At 40.1% G+C, this 20,843-nt stretch overlaps 1 protein-coding gene across 2 annotated transcripts in view; it reads right to left on the minus strand.

Moving 5' to 3' along the window:
* Window positions 1–20,843, minus strand: part of PI4KA (phosphatidylinositol 4-kinase alpha) — a 91,528-nt gene that overhangs the window by 53,758 nt on the left and 16,927 nt on the right. Inside the window, exons 10-19 of one of the 2 annotated variants that reach the window (XM_034791615.1) lie at window positions 19,847–19,943; window positions 18,219–18,410; window positions 16,728–16,828; window positions 15,438–15,567; window positions 13,427–13,556; window positions 11,329–11,424; window positions 10,356–10,539; window positions 9,704–9,807; window positions 7,028–7,196; window positions 519–569 (exon numbers count right to left, since the gene is read on the minus strand). In XM_034791615.1, coding sequence (XP_034647506.1) covers window positions 519–569; window positions 7,028–7,196; window positions 9,704–9,807; window positions 10,356–10,539; window positions 11,329–11,424; window positions 13,427–13,556; window positions 15,438–15,567; window positions 16,728–16,828; window positions 18,219–18,410; window positions 19,847–19,943 — 1,254 coding nt within the window. Of the gene's footprint in view, window positions 1–518; window positions 570–7,027; window positions 7,197–9,703; window positions 9,808–10,355; window positions 10,540–11,328; window positions 11,425–13,426; window positions 13,560–15,437; window positions 15,568–16,727; window positions 16,829–18,218; window positions 18,411–19,846; window positions 19,944–20,843 lie in introns of both variants that reach the window. The other variant, XM_034791614.1, reaches the window with a different exon arrangement.

Below are 20,843 nucleotides of genomic sequence, written 5' to 3' on the forward strand. Positions count from 1 at the left end.
ATAAAATGTGTATATCACAAAAGCTAATTAATATCCACAGAAGATATGGAGTCTTTCCTCTCTCCTTTATTATAATTAATCTGCTTTACAGACTCTCGGTTATGCTGCCTTCTGGAATTTATTTTTAACTAATTTTTCTAATAACTTTTGTTTTTCAGTCCTCTCCCCAGGCACTGTTTTTTTCAGTTACGTACCTCTTACTACATTGGCTGCCAAGTATTAGTCAGTATAATATCCCCTGTAGTATTATTTGGATCACAAATCTCTTGCACTCATGACTAACAATAGAGCCTCTCTCTGAATAAGACAAGATTAGCGGCTTTAAGAGAGACGTCATGATCAAACAAATGCCCATTTGTTTTTAACTTCTAGCAAGTAAGAAGTTATAACATGTATTTGTCTTTCATGGCTACTTATCAGTCCCATCTGCCACCCGTCCCCTCCCCGCCCCCACACAGATACTTGAGCTTTTGGGGAAATGATCATTCAGCTTGCAAACGAACACGATGAACACTCACCACAGCAATAACAGGAATAAGCACTCCCAGGTTCCCTGCGCTACTGGAGGCCTAAAAAAGAAGAGAGGTTTTAAAAGATGTGAAAATGTCGAAGAAACACAAAGCAATTTGAAGTGATATTTACTACAAAGCTCACTTCCAATGGCTTACATTCTTTAGCTATTTGTATCCGTATTGATGCATCTGTACATCGCAGACCACAGCCCTGAGCCTACAAAACCACTGGGTCATCCAACCCGAGCACCACTGAAACCAGTGGGCCGTGCATAGGCACAGGGCTCAAGTCTACATGAATCACTTGGGGTTCCAAACAGGGACAACGTCTGCCCACGTGGAGCCAGCAGCAGGATCAGGCTCTAGAATGTAACAATATGCACCACTTTTTCCCCTCAGGGGGTTACTGTTGTTAAGGAACACACTATTTTTAATCAAATGGATGAGCTGAGGGGCCTTCTTCCATAGACACAGCACTGTTATAATTACAAATCAAACATCACGCTTTCAGTTCGGGAGAAAAACATACATTAATCATCATCTCTATTCCGAAACATCCAGAAACTGAAAAGTCTCCTATTACTCTACACGCCTGAAGCTAGCTGTCAAATATTTGCAGAAATCAGATTTTACTTTTGAACTAAAGCCAAGATTATGAATCTGTAAGGGATAAGGAATTTAGGGGACTCACTCCAACAGAAAATACTGCCCATCCAACTTAATCATAACAAGTTAATTTCCTTTTCTAACAAAAAACAAACAAACAAACAAACAATTTTGCCTGGCTACAAAATCTGCTGACAACTAGTTAATTTTGAAATTAAGCAAAAAGAATCAATGCAAAGTGGTTTAACAGACTGGTAAACAGATCTGGAATAATAACAGGCCTGTTAAGAAGCACAGGAGACTTGACAAACAACAAAACATTAAAGCCCTGACAATGCTATACAAAAAGTGAGAATTCTGCTTTTACAACCATTGCTAAATATAGAAATGGTTAAGCAACACAGTTTGGACCCAGCATGGACAGGGCCTAATTTAGTATAAATTACTTTTTAAAACATTCAAGGGTAAGAAGTTACAGTCTTAAGAATGATTTTCAGAATCATTTTGAGCAGATTATTCCCTGAACACTGGGGTCAAGATTGTACTGGAACCCAAACCATTTAATATTTTTAAAATAAAGGAATGTTGTTTTCTAGCACAGATGAAGCTTAAAGTGGATTTGCCAGGGGTGTGAATTCAGCTCAGATATTAGTTCCTGGGAGGTGGAACATGGGAGAGAGACAGAAATTGCTGGGTTATCACTGAGATGGGGATGATGAAATCCAGTATAAAGGTGTTGTTTTAGAACAGAGTTATATTTATAAGCATCACAGTCACTTATCTGTGAGACCAGAATCTAAAAATCCTGGACATAGGCAGGATTTTCCATGATGGCATTCACTGGGTTTGCTGAAACAATAAACAAACTGTGAATTGAACTTGTTTCTCTCATAAGAGCTGAGTGGCACCCCAGATTAGGGACTCTTATCCTTATGAAACAAGTAACCCAGCAGCTTTACTGAGTTGGTCAGTGACATAAAAGGCATTTACTGGTTACAGATGCAGTTTATCTTCAAAGCAAACAGAGCTTCTATTCATTTCAAAGAGATTTGCCAAGAGAGTTCACCAATCCCATACATGGATAAAAAAGGAACTTTGCACTATTAAAATTTGAAGCGTGTGTGTGGGAGGTGGGTGTGCGTTGTGTTGGGGATGTTAAAAAGAGAAAAACAACTCTTATTGTACTGCTAGCACAGCTTTAGGTATAATTTTAGTCACTAACATTGCACTAATTTAAATGGAATATAGACATACACACACACGGTATGGAAAGAAATTCAACTTTTCACAGTAATTTTTCCTTTTTTTTAATTACAAAACATCTGGGAGGTTTGAGTGTCTGGAATAGCCATATAAAATCACAAATGGTGAAGTGTTAGTTCATCCCCGATAAGCAATATGTTCAATTAACTTCACTCTTCATTCTTGAGCAGTGAATGTGATTGTCTATAATCAAAAGCAGGATTTCCCCCTCCTTCCCCTCCCGCCCCCAAAATGAAGGTGTTGCAATTCAGTTCAGAGCCAAACCAAATTTACAACTTGTAATATATTTGTATATCCTTCCATTCATTTGAAGAGAAACACTGTTCTCATTTATTGTTCCTTGTTTTCACACTTAGGGTAGGTCTACACTTACCTCCGGGTCCAGCGGTAAGCAATCGATCTTCTGGGATCGATCCCGGAAGTGCTCGCCATCGATGTCGGTACTCCAGCTCGGCGAGAGGAGTACGCGGCATCGACGGGGGAGCCTGCCTGCCGCGTCTGGACCCGCGGTAAGTTCAAACTAAGGTACTTCGAATTCAGCTACGTTATTAACATAGCTGAATTTGCGTACCTTAGTTCAAAGTGGGGGGTTAGTGTGGACCAGGCCTTATGTAGTAAATAGTACCTAGCTGTCATGTCAATAAACTCTTAATATGTCAATAAGTGCCTGATCCCGAGTGGTATCAGTTTGATTTCAGTGGGACTTACTGGAGCACAGCACTTTAGGAACAGGCCATAAGTGATGTAAATTGTATTCACCTCACCTTTGGAAATCTATCCTGTAAATACTAGATAAGATTGTAAAACAATCAGGAAAGAAGTCTTGTTATGGTAGAGTATTAAAAAAAATTGAAATTTACATATGTTTAAAAATACCTATTTTAAAGGTCTTTAGGAACTACACCTAAATTAAAATATTGCAGCTATTTAATAAGAGTAGGTTGCTGAACTGACTTACGGTCTACAATCCTTTCATATCATAAACACAGATTTAATAAATTATAGGCCGAATCTTGTATTCCTTGCACTACGAGAACTCACTGAAGTAAATGGGAGTCCTGGAGCAATAAAACACAGACTATGGGCTGCTACAGCAGAAAAATGTCAAAGAAAATAGCATACAGCAGGGAAAGGTAATTCAAATGGCTTATTGGGTTCCTCTTCTCAGGAAAATGTACATTTTTCAGGGTGGAAAATTGTCCAGCTGGACTAAAAGGAAGTGAATCCACTAGAAATTGAAAATTAAGAAATTAGGGAATATTAACATTGAGAAGAACAGAACTAAAGGAAGGCTCAAATTTCTAGTGCTTTAGGAATGAAAGCAAAATATGATTCCAAGTGATAAAACAGATTTAGACTGCACACAGGCCAAGGCTAACAACGTGTCTCTGAATGTTTTAGAGGAAGGGAGGGATTGTGGGGAAAGGTTTGTTGTTTTTAAAAAGTGTTTAAGTACAGCAAATACTGAAGACATTTATAAAGCCACAGGAAAAATGCTAATAATATGAAAATAAAGCAAAAGAAAAGCACAATTACAAGAATAAACTGGAGAACTACAAAAGCACGACAGCTTATAGGGGGAAAAAATATAGCCCAACTCTACTGTGCAAGGGGTACTATAATAACCATTCACGCATATTTAGTTAGCACTTATTTAACGGACTCCATTTCTAGACCTTTGCACGTATTTTTTAAGTATTAGTTTACATTTTACAGGCAATTGATCATAAAGACCTGGAAGCAGTCCACATGCAGGCTTGCAGTAGTTTACTTAAGGTATGATTTTAAACCAATTCAGTTAGATCAGTGCAAAAGTCTGTGTACACACTTTAATTTCAATTTAATCCAGGCTTATTTTGATTTAGCTACTTGTGAGGGCATTCTGTGCCAAAAAAATAAAAATTCTGTGCACAACATTTTAAAATTCTGCAAATATTATTTGTCAAATAAATGTGGAGGTTCCAACCTGGCACTGGGGAGCACAGGCCACTGGCTGCACAGAGGTAGGAGATCACTGTGCAGCTCCCCGGCAGGACACGACTCAGTGGTGAGGCTGCACCCAAAGCTGATACAGCACAAGGACCAGGCCTGTCCCAGAAACACCCTAGGGCCCTGACCCTCCATGTGAGGTGCACCAAGCATGGGCAGGCAGGCTCAGCAAGGCAGGATCCAAGTATGGAGGGGCTTAGTGTGGGGGGATCCAGGTGTGGGTTGAGAGGGTTCTGTGTGGAGCAATCTGGGTGCAGGTGGCTCAGTGGGAAATCCGGGTGCGAGGGGGATCTGGATGCACAGGGGCTTGTTGGGGGGGGGGGGGGGAGGGGAAGGGGGGCAACGGTAATGGGTGACGGTGAAAGTGGTTGGGGCTCAGCAGGGGTGTATGTCTGGGTTTCAGGGGAAGAGAGCTCAGCAAGGGGGTCTGGGGGGTGCAGCACGGGGCCCAAATGCTGAGGGAGTGGGGCTCAGTGCGGTGGGGATCCAGGTGCAGCTGGTTGGGGCTCAGTGGGGTGGGGATCCGGGTGCAGATGGCTCATCAGGGTGGGCTAGGTGCAGGGGGAGTAGGGCTCATTGGGGCAGTTCTGAATGTGGGAGGATGAGGCTCAGCAGGAGGATCTGGGTATGAGGGGATCTGGATGCATGGTGGTTGGGCAGATGGGGGAGCAGCTCCCTGTACGGGGATCCCTCCGTCTGCAGCTGAGGAGTGAAGGGTGCATGAAGGTTGCATGACTGCTCTTGTGGCTTCCCTTTCCTTCCTCATCAGAAAGTCATTTTTCTGCGAGAAAGCAAAGAAATCAGCGAGAGACAAATTCTGCACAGTGGTGCAGAACTCCCCCAGGAGTAATTTAGCTTAAATCACTTAGCTTAAACTTGTTCCTATCCGTAAACAAGCTGCTCTTAAACCAAAATAAAAGAGTGTCCGCACAGGGGTTTGCACCAATTTAACTTAACCGGTTTGAGGATAACAGGTAGTTTGTGCATAGACAAGATCTTAAAATACAACAGAGCACTTACTTGAAAGCTGGAGAGCTGGATTCTAACATAAGCATTAACCTCTCATTTTAATTTTATTAGCAATACAATGCCCCCTTGAAAACAGCTCACTGAATTTTTTCACATTCATTCCCAACACCAAAGAAAACCAGCACTCCCACTCTACTTTTCTGTTAGCGATCACTGACACCACCAGTCAATTAACATTTCTGATTTCCCAACAATGTCCAACACTTCTTTTCCTGTGTCACCTTGCACTCTCAGAATGTAAATCAGGTGTGCTGATTCCCCCTATTCACCCCCCCCCCACACACACACACACACCAGGCCCCACACACAGTAGGGTAACATACCAGTGTAATTCCCATACCATTAGAGAGAATACAATGATCACAAGGATTTGTAGATATGAACACATACAGTTGGAGATTACATTTAACAAGGTAAGAATTTGTACTGCACATGTCAGAACTGCTCAGTTTTGCTTTGCAGTTCTTACACTTGCAATGCATATGAGATTGCGCTTCTAATCAGCAAAGCATTATGGTTTCTCTATCATCCGAAGAAGTGGGCTGTAGCCCACGAAAGCTTATGCTCAAATAAATTTGTTAGTCTCTAAGGTGCCACAAGTACTCCTGTTCTTTTCGCGGATACAGACTAACACGGATGCTACTCTGAAATCTATCATTCATGTGAGAACATCCCTGTAAGTTTCTCTTTAACAACCAATTCCAATTCATGCTTATCCAGTCAGGGTAACCCGAACTGATCTCACTGCATCTGTAATTCACACCATGCTTTTCCATTCTATGTAGTCTATTGTAAATTTAGTTATGTAGGCCTCTGTCGACTCTAATATTGGAAAATCCACATGTGTAATCACAACAGTAGTTATTCAGGAAAAGTCAACATATGAGGTAGCTGAGATTAGAACTGCAAGTTTATAACACTTCACTATTTCTTAGGAAGTGGTAATAGCAGGAGCCTAGAAGTCAGGACTTCCTGTTTCTGTTTCCAGCTCTGTCACCAGTCTACTGTGTGCCTTAGACAATTCACTTAACATCTACCATGTCTATGGGTATGTCTTCACTACCTGCCGGATCGGCGGGCAGCGATCGATCCAGCAGGGATCGATTTATCGCATCTAGTCTAGACGCGATAAATCGACCCTCGAGCGCTCTCCCTTCGACTCCTGTACTCCAGCTTGGCGAGAGGCGCAGGCAGAGTCGATGGAGGAGCGGCAGCAGTCAACTCATCGAGGTGAAGACACCATGGTAAGTCGAGCTAAGTACGTCGACTTCAGCTATGTTATTCACGTAGCTGAAGTTGCGTAACTTAGATCAATCCCCCCCGATGCCCTCCAAGTGTAGACCAGGGCTCAATTAACCTATCTGGAAAATGGGTATACCGCTACTAATTACCTAAGCTTACAGATACTATGTGAAGTTTAATTGATATGTGAAAGGTTATGTAGGCTCTATATTATTAATAGGCACCAAAACACACACATCCATTTCTCATTTGTTTCAGTAGTTAAACGTGCAATTTTTAAGTATATACACTTGGTTCAGAGGAGATCAGAATAAGAAGTTTCCATTAGCCTTATCAATGCAAAGAGGTACTGAACTAAACCCCACACATTTTATACCATTCCTCACCTTTAGTGCTGGCCCCTTTTCACTTGCTCTCTCACTGGCTCTCTTTCCTTCCAGTCCAAGCTGTACAAACAGTTCCAGCAAATTCATTAGTAATTCATCCACAAGGTGTTCTCCCTGAATGTTAGCAGCTATGTTAGCCAAGGCATTAATGACAGCTAAGGAACAGTGTCTGACAAGAAAGAAAGAGAGAAATTAGAAACAACCAACTCTTTGATGAAAAGGTTTGTATTTATTTTATAACAGTTTCTCACTAACACTGTTCAACAGCAAATCTGCATAATATTGGGAGTGGCGGGCACATTTTGTACATTGAGGATTTAGTGAGAATGGATGGCACACTGGGTTAATGCATTAGCGTTCCAATTCAAAAAGCCAATTAAATATTGCTTGAATCATAATTAAAATGCATTTAGTGGTCTCAACAACAAAGAGCCGATGGAAGCAGCACCAAAGACAGAGAGGAATGGAATAAGCTAGTTTCCTCCCTGTGCGCCAACACTGGTGTGTAAAGAATGAAATGTAATGTAATTGGTGGTCTCAATTTCATCTCTAGGGAATGTTTTGTCTGTGCTGCCACCATCACCAATTCACCAGGACTGACCATGTTTGGTATGGGAAACCTAAACCTAAAACAGCAGAAAGATATTGTATTTCTGGATTGGAAACATTGTAGGGTGTCAGAGAGATTCAAATTAACAGCTGCAATTAATTACTGGGATCCACTGGGCAGGACAGTGTGTGAAAGCCTGTATAATGAGCATGTGCCAGTAAGCTCGTTTGTAGTTATTGTCAATCCCTCACCCTCATTAGAATTGAATTCAAGTGTTTTTAAAGGTTAAAATAATGCAACATAACTCTGATACAAATGACCATTTCACATTCCTGAATACTTCAAAAAAATTAACTCCTCATATGACATGATGAATACAGCAGGAATTCTGTGCTATGCAGTTTTATACTTCAATATCTTATTCAAATAGGGCTTGATCCAACTCCCAGTGAAGTCACTGGAATATTTTCTATTAGTTGTAACAGGAATTGGAAGGCATGCCTAGTTATTAAGCATTCTTTGATAAATTATTCTTAAGGAATTCAATACCCCTTAAGAGTACTGGGCCCAATCCAAAACCTAATGAAGCCAATGCAAATTGTTGACTTCGTTGGGTTGTGGATCAGGTCTATTAAGAGGATAGCTTGCAACTACAGCTAATGCATTAGAAGTTATAAATAAATAAATAAATTAATGGAGATATCCCATCTCCTAGAACTGGAAGGGACCTTGAAAGGTCATCGAGTCCAGCCCCCTGCCTTCACTAGCAGGACCAAGTACTGATTTTGCCCCAGATCCCCAAGTGGCCCCCTCAAGGATTGAACTCACAACCCTGGGTTTAGCAGGCCAATGCTCAAACCAAGTTTTTGACACCAACTAGAATTTACCAATCAATCAATCTTTTAGAGAGACAAGGGGGAGGGGTAATATCTTTTACAAGCTTCCAAGCTTACAGAGAGCTCGTCTTCAGTCTGGGATACTTACTCAGAGTGTCACAGCTAAATACAAGATGGTACAGATTGTTTAGCATAAGCAGTTAACATATATTTAAAGGAATTATTCGAGGTGAAATGGCCCCTTCACACCTATTCAGTTATAGGGAAGAAAGGATGGGGAAGTGGGGAGGAAGCTGCTGTGGGAGGTTTGTTAGTGGATTACAGATTCTTGTAATAAACGATAAATTCAGTGTCTCTGTTCAGTCCATGATTTTTAGTGTCTAAAAAAGTGTTATGATGTTAAGCTCCCAGGCTCATCTTTTGAAAGTGGGGTGACAACTAGGGATGTGCAGTGTGTGTGTCGGGGGGTATTTTTGTATTGAAGCAGGTTTTCTCAGGGGCTGTTCCATGATGTGATCCACTTCTCTGGTGGAATGTCCTTGTTTGGTGAAGGTAGTTTTGAGTGTGTTAAGGTGTATATCCTGACTTTTTCCTTGGAATGGTGCTTAATATATGCGTTAACTACTCATGCTAAACAATTTGTTCCATCTTGGATTTAGCTCTGACATTCTGATTAAATTTCTCGCATCTGAAGAAGAGCTCTGTGTAAGCATAAAAGTTTGTCTTTGTCACCAACAGAAGCTGGTCCAATAAAAGATATTACCTTACTCACCTTGTCTCTCTAATATCCTGGGACTGATAAGGCTACAGAATCTTTTGTGACAGAAGTTGGTACTGCCTGATGCTAACAGTTTCTGAAAGAGATCTAGGAATCTCCATTATCTTTCAGTGTCAACTTCTAGCACCTTTGGACTAAGGCATCATTGCATCACTGTGAAGAAATAATTGCCAGCTGCTCAACAAGAGAAAAATAAAACCACAAGCACATTGTTCATTCTTAAATCCAGCTAATGGCAGTGAAACATACACACCAGTCGTTTTTAAATATTAAAAATGTTACTTTAAACAATACAGGAATAGGAGACTACATGAGATCTGCATATATTCAAAACACCCACCCTCTCAGAAATGGACAATTAACATTAACAAACCTCTGGAATACAACAAAGATTGAAAGAAATAAAGCTGTAATGTCTGTTGAAAAAAGTGAAAGTGCATAACAACAATGCATAAAGGAAGATGTTTGATTTAAATAGTCATGAATTCTAAGGAGGCAGTTATATCTGTTACCTGTATCCATGATCCTTGTGATCTTTAGTGGCAGAGTAAACAACTGAGCTTGCTTTTACACTGATTTGCTGGAATAGATTCCATACCTCCTGGTAAATATATTGCTGTAAGAAAACAAACTAAGTGGAGTACATTGAATACAATACCTGTTAAAGGAATAAACCTGTAAAAATAAATTCTATCCAACCAAATAAACGTCTTATATAGAATGCTTAAGTATCTTTAAAAATCTGGGCCTAAGTGACTTAGGAGCCTAAATCCCATTTTCAAAAAGGATTTAAGTTCCTCAGGCCTAAATAGGACCTGGGTGTCCTAAGTCACTGAGGAGCTTTTGAAAGTGTTACCTTCATATTTTTTCCTCGACATTAATTGTTTTAGTATATATCTGTGGGAACTAAGGTTTGCTGGAGAGGCTTGGCTTTGCTAGTTACTAGTGACACTGTACAAAAAGGTACATGCAAACAAATGATTGTAAAAGTGTGTGTATGTTACGAAAACAGGACAAATGCTGCAATGCTGCGTTTAAGGAAACACTTTTCGGGCTTGAACAAAGTTGACAGCATTATTTTAACTGAAGGAAATAAATAGACAACTGTCATTTAGGGGTCTCTATAGTCTGGTTTGTTCTCTTAGCCAGCTCTTCTCTCCTTACGTTTCCAGTGATAACTAAGCAGCCCAGCTGGTCAATGATGAGTACGTCAAGTGGAGATGGTGGTTGGCAGAACTTCTGCTGTAGGATCTGCAGGATCGGTTCCATCACTTTGGGAGTGTCCCTAAGTGCCACTGCAATGTGCCCCAGAGCTCGAATTGTGTGGTCAGGAATCAAATGGGCTTCCCTAACAAAAACCAAACGAACAAGCCACATTCATATAAACATCCAGAAACAATTACACATCTAGCTCTACAAGTTGAACTACAATCTGCCTGAGAAACAATGTACACTGATGCACCCAGTAAACTGTAATATCACTTAATTTCATTTTAACCCCTTAATGCTGTTTTTCCCTTTCATTATAATCAAAAGTATACTTAGTACAGGAAACAAAACAATTGCTTTTATAGTACCAACACTGATCGGTTAACAATTCACTACAGTAGAATCAGTAGAAAAAGATAAAAGGCTTGTCTGGAATGACTATTTTTTTTAAGAACAGTTGTGGTACAGTGGGGTAAATGTAGTGGGAGTTTCCCTTGGAGATGCCTTGTCAACTATCTTAGCCCGGACTTGGCAGACCAACCTCTCAGTAGGAGAGGGGCAATTCAGACTCCACAAGCAGTAATCAATTGTGCCAAACATTAAGTGATTGGCTTGTACAGCCCACTGAAGACTTAGTAGAGACAACCTAATTTCACTTAGTACTTCAAATAAACTAATACTCACTGCAGACATGAAAACAGTATTTTTATCCAGTCAAGTACGTAGGCCCGTCAGTATTAAAATAAAGGCCCAATCCCACAAAGAAATCTACACGAGCTGATCCATATTCCCACATGTAATCTTACTGATGTCCGTGGCATTTCACACAGGAGAAAAGCTCCTCATGCTTGGATGTCTTAACAGGAGTGGGTCTTAAGTTAAATTGACTGAAGACAGAAAAAGATTGGCATTATGCCTAACAACTTACTTGTCACTCTCCTGTGAGATGTACAGACGGTTAGACAAACTGGCTAGGAAAGCCTCAACAATCACCGGGTCTATAGTCAGGCCAGCTTTCAAGCACCTACAGAACATTAAACACAAAACTTGTCAGGACAGCCAAACAGCAAGAGTTATATTTTCACATCTCACTTTAGGTGAGAGTAAGGATCCAATACCAAAACCGCTACACATAAAACTGATACAATCTGAATGGTTCAGTCAGAATATTATTCTTATGAAAGAATATATTCACATTAGCACATGTTTGGCATCCCCTAAAACATTCATGAGACCCTGGCATTCAGAAGATGCTGTTCAATTATTTCACGAGTTCAGGATTCTTTACACGTTCATGCTTATTTACATATGAAATATAAACAGGGTGAACAAACAGATGATTTTTTTAAAAATTAAAATGGATTTTTTTATTTAAATTAAATACATTTTTATTTTTAAAATAAACCTATTTAAAATTACAATTAAAATTATGACAAGCTACATTAAAGCCTACATTTAATATTATCTATTAAAATCATTTAAATAAAAAATAATATTTAACCAGTACGTTTGCTGCCAAAGTTTTAAAGAAAATCAAACGGCTGAACTGGCGGCTAAGCACCTGGAACAACAGTTGGCTGAAATGCTAAAGCAGTTTTTGACAGCGGTAGCCTCTTTGGCAGGTACGAAGAAAATATTTTCAGTTTATTCAGCTAGTTCAGTTCAATGACTAGTTCATTCAAAGTTAAGAAACCAACTGGAAGTTGAAAAAGCAAGAAAGCTTGTTTTCCTGTTCCAAGCTATAAATAAAAACAAGATGTAAGAGGGTAAGATCTACTAATATTAAAATCTTGAAGGACATGGTGACCAGAAACAATTAGCTCAATTCATTAACTACAGATAACACTTCCTTTGCCAATTAGTTTTACATGTAAAACATGTTTTGATACATAAGAAAAAGATTAGTTTATCCAGCATGTCTGAGGTAGTTTTATTTAACTAATAAAAAAAAACACTTTAAAATGGTGTTTTTGTTCATTTTGTGCAATTTCCATCCAAACACATATTAATATAAATCATGAGTCAAAACTAATCATCTTCTAGTAAATAAAGGTGTCATTCATCATTTTCTAACAAAATAAAAAATGTAAACACTAAGAAGCTGAATAAATGTATGTTAAGATACATAATTGCTTAAATAAATTTGAATAGACATTGTATGCCAAAGTAAAACCTTTTTAAAAGGAAAAGAAAAAAAAGTACAAAAAGTACAAATGCAGAACAAAACTGAAATCAGTTATTTCAATCAAGCTTTCCTAATTGCCAATTTAAATCATGTTTAAAATACAAGTGACAATGAACACTTCTCAGACACTCGTGTATTTTGCAGCTGATTCCCTGCCCTCCAGTGTTTGTATCTGCAGAGCTGGAATTACCTCAACCCTCTTTCTTCCAGATGGAGACAAAAGGACTGAGGAAGGCTGTATGCAGTGTACCTTCCATGGCATTTTAAATATCCTTGACAGGTTGGCCCAGCTCACCGTCCTCCCAAGCACCAGATGGTGGATGTGGAGGGAGGTAAACAAGGTCTTTTATAAGCACCTAACAGGGTTCAGGAGAAGTATCTTTTAGGAAGAGAATGGGATTAGACTGTCCTGCTCCAGCTGGAGCCTTCCTCTCTCCATCCATCCAATCAGCAGCTACTCCAGACTGCAGGGGCAGAGGGTCTAGTGTGATGGTTTAGAAAAATGGGAAGGTGGTGACTTTCCATTGCCTGAGGTTACAAGGGTTTACCAGCGCATCTGCTCCAGGAGAGCTTATTGTGCCAACCTCAGGAGGCAACAGAAGCCTACTGAGCACTCTGGAGGTCACTAGGTGGAGTTAAGGGTATATAAAGCAAGTGGCCCAGTGGCTAGACAAATACTTTTCAGCTGTACAAAAGGTAGCAGGGACCATCTAAAACACTCTGTGTTACACAGCTTCTCCGTTTAACTGATCGTAATGTTTGTCCACTTCAGTGAGAGAAGCGCCTGTGTCTTCAAACTGGTATAAATTAGTCCTTCAGTGTTTCTAAGCACAATTCTTACCTGCAGATGTTGTCTATGGCAATGTCTCGAAGCTGTTCATACATGGATGGTTGACTTTTCTTGCCGGGCATTACATTTAGAGTGGACTCTGAATGCTCATTTGTTACGCTGATTTTGATGTCATTGCCACCTACTAAGAACAGAGATGGAGCATAAGAGACAGTGTCTTTTGCTATATCTTTCCTTGAGTTATGTATACATAAGTAGAGAAATACCTGGCAAGTGAATGCAAAACAGACTAGGACACAGGTGAGAGAGAGACAGGTGCTCTGAAGAACTTTGGTACCATGGGAAGCATGGCTACCAACATGAGCTATAAATTTATTTCATTACTCAATTCACTTTCAGAACTCTCTACCCTTCTCACTTTCCATGGTTTTGAATATTGCTTTAGTATTAGCTAAAATCATTTAATTGGCCGGCTCAAAGCAGAATACTCAAACTTAACATTAGGATTTTTCAAATCAAATCTGCTGGATGTGAATAATTAGTAAACAATTTATTAAACTGATTTTACATTGCCTTACTTTTAATATTTGCATCTACCTTCGTATCTCTAACACTCTGAAATACCTTGAGCCAGATTCATTCCTGGTGCACGCTGAAGTAAACAAAGCTACAGGAGGGATTAATTTCCCTTCGAGTGTTTTAAAGCGTGGTTCTACTTTGGGCATCATTAACAAAATTGCCATCTAAATTTTAGCTGGAGACTCTTTACTAGTTGTGGTACTGTAAGAGGCAGAAGGAGTACAGATTCACATTCAAATCCAGGGATATTCTGCAGGACTGTCAGTTAGGGGGGAAAAAAAAAAAAAAATCAACATTCAATTTGTAATTGAAAACTTTGATATGAAAATCCTGGAGAACAAATAAAAATGGAACTCCACGTTGTCAGTGAGTCGCTTTTCCGAAAGTAATCATAGCAATATCCAATATGTAAAAAAAAAAAAACAACAACAACAACAAAAACACAACAAGTTTATGATTACATTTTTGGTGGTCAGGGAACTTACGAGTCATAACATTGGCTCACTCGTCTATACACCAAACAGTCAAAGCGTGTCTTTAAATAGACTAGCATGCAGCAATGAGCATACACTTCTGCTTTCCATCTAAACTGTTTGATTTGTGGTTCTCATCCTCCCAAACCATCCCCAACTAATTGGTCTGTTTCATCCACCTAACACAGACTGAAAGCAGCCCAAGGCAACTGGCTGGCAACTCATGCTGCACATAAGAAGTGGTGGGATTTGCTGGAGGGAGGGAGGGGGGCACCTAATCTTCCTGGGTATGAAACAGAGGATGGATGGATGAACACAATTCTTTAGTTACACTTCAATCTATGCACTAACAGATGAAATTCTAAGCGTAACCAAGATGTCACAGTAATTTTCAAAAACAGGCTTAACATCTTTAGACATGACACAAAAAATAGACCATTTAGAACCAACCAAAAAAATTTACAGAAACTAGGTTATTTGACCAACATGAACACACATTTGTTTGTACCTTCTATTACAATCTTGCTATTTCAAAAGTCATAATTTTCTGCTGATATATTTGTTCATAGATATATATACACACTCTCTCTCTCTCTCTCTCTCTCTCTCTCACACATGCTACAAATTTAACACCTTGATACCACTGTGGGTCAGAGGGGACACTAACTGTTTAAGAGAATGAAAGTTACTGAAATTATAAAATATGACAGTATTAGGCAAAACTGACTTTGCAGGGTTGAGAGAGTAGGATGCAATGGACTTGTATTTCTGTATGGTTATTGCTAGCTCTGAGACATCAGGGTGTATTTTTGCATGAATTTTTTTTGCATTCCCTCTCTTCCTCCAAAACAAAACAAATAAACCCAACCCACGAATAAATAACTTGGTAGAAAATGAAAAAACCTTTAAGTAAGTTGTAATAATAAAAGGAAATTTAAGAGCAAATTAGTGTTGTTTGTGGTACACCACATGACTGGACCATAGATGGAGCTAATATTGCTTTCATTTACCTGTATGATACTGGCTGTGGTACTTGTAAAGTTTCACTAGCACTGGGGAAGGAATAACGAGGAAGTCCCTCAAAGACGGAGTGACAGAATGAACCACAACAGGGAACCTCTCACACAAACGACCTAGACCCTAGAAGAAAAGAATTGACGCATTAAAACTTCTAACTTTCTTGCTGTATAAGCAGACCTATTTTTATTTTAACTGTGTGCTCCTGGCTTTAAAAACAAAACAAAAAATCACTGCTGAGGGATTTGTACTCCAGTGAAAGACTGTTTCAAACCTCTGATTTAAAGATCCCTCTGACAGCATGACAAGTAAGCAATTTCTTGCCCTTTTCTTCCCAGGGGTTTCTCAGAAGATAGCATCCAATATATCAAATGAACAGGCTTCCCTGGAAGCAAAGTTATGGAATAAACACATTTTAAAGAGCCCTCAGGAGTAACATGTCTTTGCTATTCCGATCTTGATTACAGAATGACAACTGTGGACTGGTTTTGCAAAGTGGATAAGTTTCCAACTAGAATGAGGCTGATAACACCATACTCCTTTTTCCCTTTTAAAAATGAATTTTCTACTCCTGGATAACACCACATTGATAATCCTAAAGGATCACATACATTTATCGACAGATCATGCGCAGCATGGGCAAGTTTCTGCACACTAACCTGCCAATATGAATCAACCCTGACCTGAAAAGAGATCACCATAGCAATGAGAAAGGCAGGTCAATCTCCAGGACTTTTTCCACATTGCCCTCTACAGACTGTCAACAAAGAGGTTAATTAGTTCTAAATATGGTAGGGCCTTTATGAATGGGACACCTCACTTTCTAGGCTGGTTTGCGTCCTATTTAATTAATTTCACACAGGCTACTGAGGCATCATCAGATGGTCTCAGGTTTTGACCACTACCAACCTCTGTTGGATTTAAACTGGTGAACAAGAGGTGAAAGGTTTCATATCTCAACTAATCCCAGGAGCCACCTAGTCTCACTTAACTTTTTTAAATTGGTCAGGTAAAGCAAATATGAACCCAGGGTTGACAGAAATAAATGGCTGATACAATAACCTGTTGATTGCGTCCCACAAAGAAAATCTGAGCTAAGCTAAGTGCTTCTGGGAAGCACCACCTCACTGTGGTTTCGAGCCCCTAACATACAGAGGACACTGGCAAGTAGTAATATAACCAGAAGATGAGAAAACTGTTAAATTAGTCTGTAAACACCCAAGCAATTTTACTAAATGATTGCTGAAATCAAAATACTCCTTTTCAATCCTTTAATGACAGACCTGCAAGCAGCAGATCAGCAGCGGCAAGTGAGCAATGATGACTTTGCTGGAGGTCTTGGACTGCAGCTTTTCCGACAGCTTGATGCACAGGTTTTCTGCACCTTTGTTCCAAAAGAAGGAAATCAATAATAGATCTGAAGAATGTATGTGAATTTATTAGCCTAGCTAGTACCATGTGCTTACTGAAGACCATAAAACAGGTAGGGAATCTGCTGGATCCACCTACTCCAGAGTGCAGAGACTCCGAATAATTTCAAGTATCAGAGGGGTAGCCGTGTTAGTCTGGATCTGTAAAAAAGACACGTCTAACGAAGTGGGCATTCACCCACGAAAGCTTATGCTCCAATACATCTGTTAGTCTTAAAGGTGCCAGAGGACCCTCTGTTGCCTTTTACGAATAATTTCAGTTTTACAGAATGTTATCCATGGCGTTTTGATTTGGCTTGAATGGTTTAGGAGTCTTTAAAACTTTGTTGGTAATATTTTGGTTAAAAGTTTGGGAATCTTATTAATATCTGCAATAAACAGTTCTTTCAAATATTCTGAACTGAGATAGCTACAGGTCTCAAAGACAGCTTGGGTTTGTTTGTTTAATTGGATAGCCATCCACAGGTATTTAAACAAATGTTTAATAGATCAGTGGGTAGAAGTTTAAATTTAAAGAAAGGAGGAAAATGTAGGTAAATATCAGGAAAAGCTTCCCGACAATATCTACGAAAAAGTGGAAGCATCTTGTTGAGACATTCGTCATCTGGATGAACTAATGGGCCTTTTCCACATAATTTCTATCAGTAATTTTGCAAGATTTTTAGAAGATCTTGCATGTCCATGCCTATATTTCTGATACTGTAAAGTTATCTTTAATGGCAATATATGCAGTATGTATGAGATTTAATGCAAATATCACTTTTAGGGGGATCTTTCCACTCAAGTCAGAGTATCCCACATAACACAAACATAGTATGACCTTAAGTCAGGAAAACATCCCTATTCAGAAAAGCACTTTCTTACTTTAAAAGCACGCGATTAGGTGCTTTACTGGATCAGGTCTATATTAAAAAGATATTCAGAATGATTTATAGCAACTACAGTTAACAGATTCTGCATTATGGAGATGTCAAACCCTCTCTGTAGGCAAGGATGAATTTAGATTTGCACTTCATGGTGCAATAACATAGTGCATTCTCTCCAAACTTACACAACTTATTCTCTGAATTCAGAAAGTTCTCAGAAAATCCTTTAGATCAGTTAACCAGCTTATGAGTTACAAGCATTTTAAAATGACCCTTGTATTTTTCTGGCAAGGTTGACTTTCTTTGGCTTTCTCTAGCAAAAAAATTCCTGAAGTTTATCATTAAATGTATTTTATGGTAAGCATCATGTAATAGAAATGATCCTTCATCAACTACTGACAATGGAGAATGAGTTGTACAAAACACTTCTGGCAAGAGAAAAAGACATTCTGATGAGACAGAAGCATGTATTTTTCACCTTGCTCATCTTTCACAGCCCACACCATGAGATCCACACAGGCTGCATTAGCCTGGCAACGCAATTTCAGAGGGCTCAGTTCATTGTGTAGCCGATCTACATCATGCAGGATTTTCTGAAGCTCTGACTGGCTGCTGTTGAATTGTTCCAGCACAAAATCATGGATTTCCTTAACAAATGAGTTTGGAAGATCTGCAGGAATAAGAGGGAAAATGTATTCTAGCACAAAGAAAGTAACTGTGCCCCAGATAGCATATACATGAGATCAATCCACTTTTATATTAAATATAAAACATTATTCATAAAAGATTTCTTTCCAAATGAGAAGTAAAATAATTTCATAGCAAAGACCACTGGGAAATTAACAAGTTGGATGCTGATTGTCCCTCCCCCGGCAGATGACTACAACAGATTAAATAATTACATTTTATAGGGCAATTTTTATACCAAAGTGCTTCACAAACTGTATAGCATACATACAGCACCCATGAAGCACTGCACCCTTCCCAACCACTTGGAGCACAGCATTCAATGCACACAGTGCTTTATATTCTCCCTGTGGTGGGGCGATTGCCCCACGCCCAGAAAGGGTGGGCTGCAGCAGGCCTAGGCGCCTGCGCAGACGCACAACCAATCAGAGAGGGGCTTACAGAGAGCCAATCAGAGGACAGATTGGGGCCAGCCAATCAGGGCCCGGCTTAGCCATATAAAAGACTGCCCAGAGCAGGAGCAGTCAGTCTGTCCCAGGCCTTCAGAGGGGAAGGTCTGTCTCCAGAGCTGGGAGGCCAGCACCACGGACAGCGCAGTGCAGGCCAGCTCGGGAGAGTGGGAGAAGGCCCTACTCCATAGCCTGCTAGGCGGCAGGCCTGGGAGAAGGAGGCCTAGCGTAGAGAAGGGCTGTTGGGGAAGCGGTCCAGAGGGATAGACAGAGGAGGAAGGAGAAGGAAGACAGCGAGACTGTCACCCGAGGGCCTCTGGACCGGGACTCAGAGTAGTGGGTGGGCCTGAGTCCCCCCCCCCTTTTCCCCCCTTGGTTTGCTGTGCCGCCCTACACACAGCCACAGGCCGCAGGGAGTGGCCGGCCCGAACCATGCCATGTCCTAGACTGTAAGGATCAGACTCGAAGGTGTGGGGCTGCTGTTTCTCCTCCCCCCCCCGGAAGGGGGTGTGAATGGACAAAGGGACACTGTTGAAGGACAGTGCTCCGGAAGAGGACGCCGTACGTTGAGAGCAGCGTAAGCCCGCGCACCCAACGAAGGCGAGACGACAGGCGGGACGCCACCCAAAGAGGGCGCTCTACTGGATCAAACTAATTCCCCGAGACGACCAGGAGGAGGTGCCGCAGCGGTGAGCTACCGACCCTCTCACACTCCCCCATCATATTAATACTAATAATAATAATATATGGAGATAGACCAATCTCATAGAACTGGAAGGAACCTTGCAAGGTCGAGTCCAGCCCCCTGCCTTCACTAGCAGGACCAAGTACTGATTTTGCCCCAGATCTCTAAGTGGCCCCCTCAAGGATTGAACTCACAACCCTGGGTTTAGCAGGCCAATGCTCAAACCACTGAGCTATCCCTCCCCCCATTACTTAGTAGAAAGTTATATTACTATAAGTACCGTACCTTTCATGTAGTATAATGTGTCTCTTAACATTTTAAACTGGGCCAGGTAAAGCGGGTCACTGAATGTTTTATAATAGAGATCTGCATTAGGACTTATCTGTAAAAGTAAAAAACAGCTGTAAGTTTCAAAAGGAAACTAAACAACATTTTCCTATGAAATAAAAAACTGAAGAACAAATAAAACCCCTTATTCAGATCAGGTAACTGTCATTTTCTATATTAGAGATGTAATTGTGATAACTGGTACTGTTTACATTATACTCACACACCACACAGAAAGGGTTTGGGTCTTTTTTATCTTCACAGTTAATCAAGATGCCAACTATACCTGTTCAATGCATTAAATAGTACTTAGCTATCCCATCTATTTAAACACCACAAACTGTAACAAAATTCTGGCTAATGAGAGAATCCAAAATCCTTTTAATTGGAAAAGCAGGAACAGAGACGACAGTTGTTTCCATCAAAACCTACGTTTTGCACTAGCAAGAAAGGCTGTAGACAAGAGCATAGTTCTTTTCCACAGATGAAAATATGAGTTTGCTATAGCTCTGAACATAGAGCTGTTCTGAGCTGAGTGCATGTCTAAAATTTCTGAGATCACTAGAGGTGACGTTGATAGACGATGCTGTGCAATTGTAAACAGTGTGAGCAATCATTTAGCCCCAGACTTTTATTCCATGCAAAATATGTTCATTGAAAGTAGTCATTCACTGGGTCAGAAGCAGCTAAACTTGGAGGACATCTTGAAAATACAACAGTATCAAGAACTTCCAAGCCAAAAACAGTGAAAAGCAAACGAAGGTCAACACATTTTTGTTTTGTTCGGGAAATGAGAATGAATGGGAATTAAAGGCCTTTACCAAAGGTATACCTTTATTATTTTTTTTAAATCTTTTGGTTTACTCTATTTAGGAAGTATTAACAGGCTTACCCATCCTTGCCATGTAAATATCGGAAACAAAGCAATAATTACAATGGTGAGGTTTTTTTAAAG

The sequence above is a fragment of the Trachemys scripta genome, chromosome 15, assembly GCF_013100865.1.
Source record: "Trachemys scripta elegans isolate TJP31775 chromosome 15, CAS_Tse_1.0, whole genome shotgun sequence".
Taxonomy (NCBI): Eukaryota; Metazoa; Chordata; order Testudines; family Emydidae; genus Trachemys; species Trachemys scripta.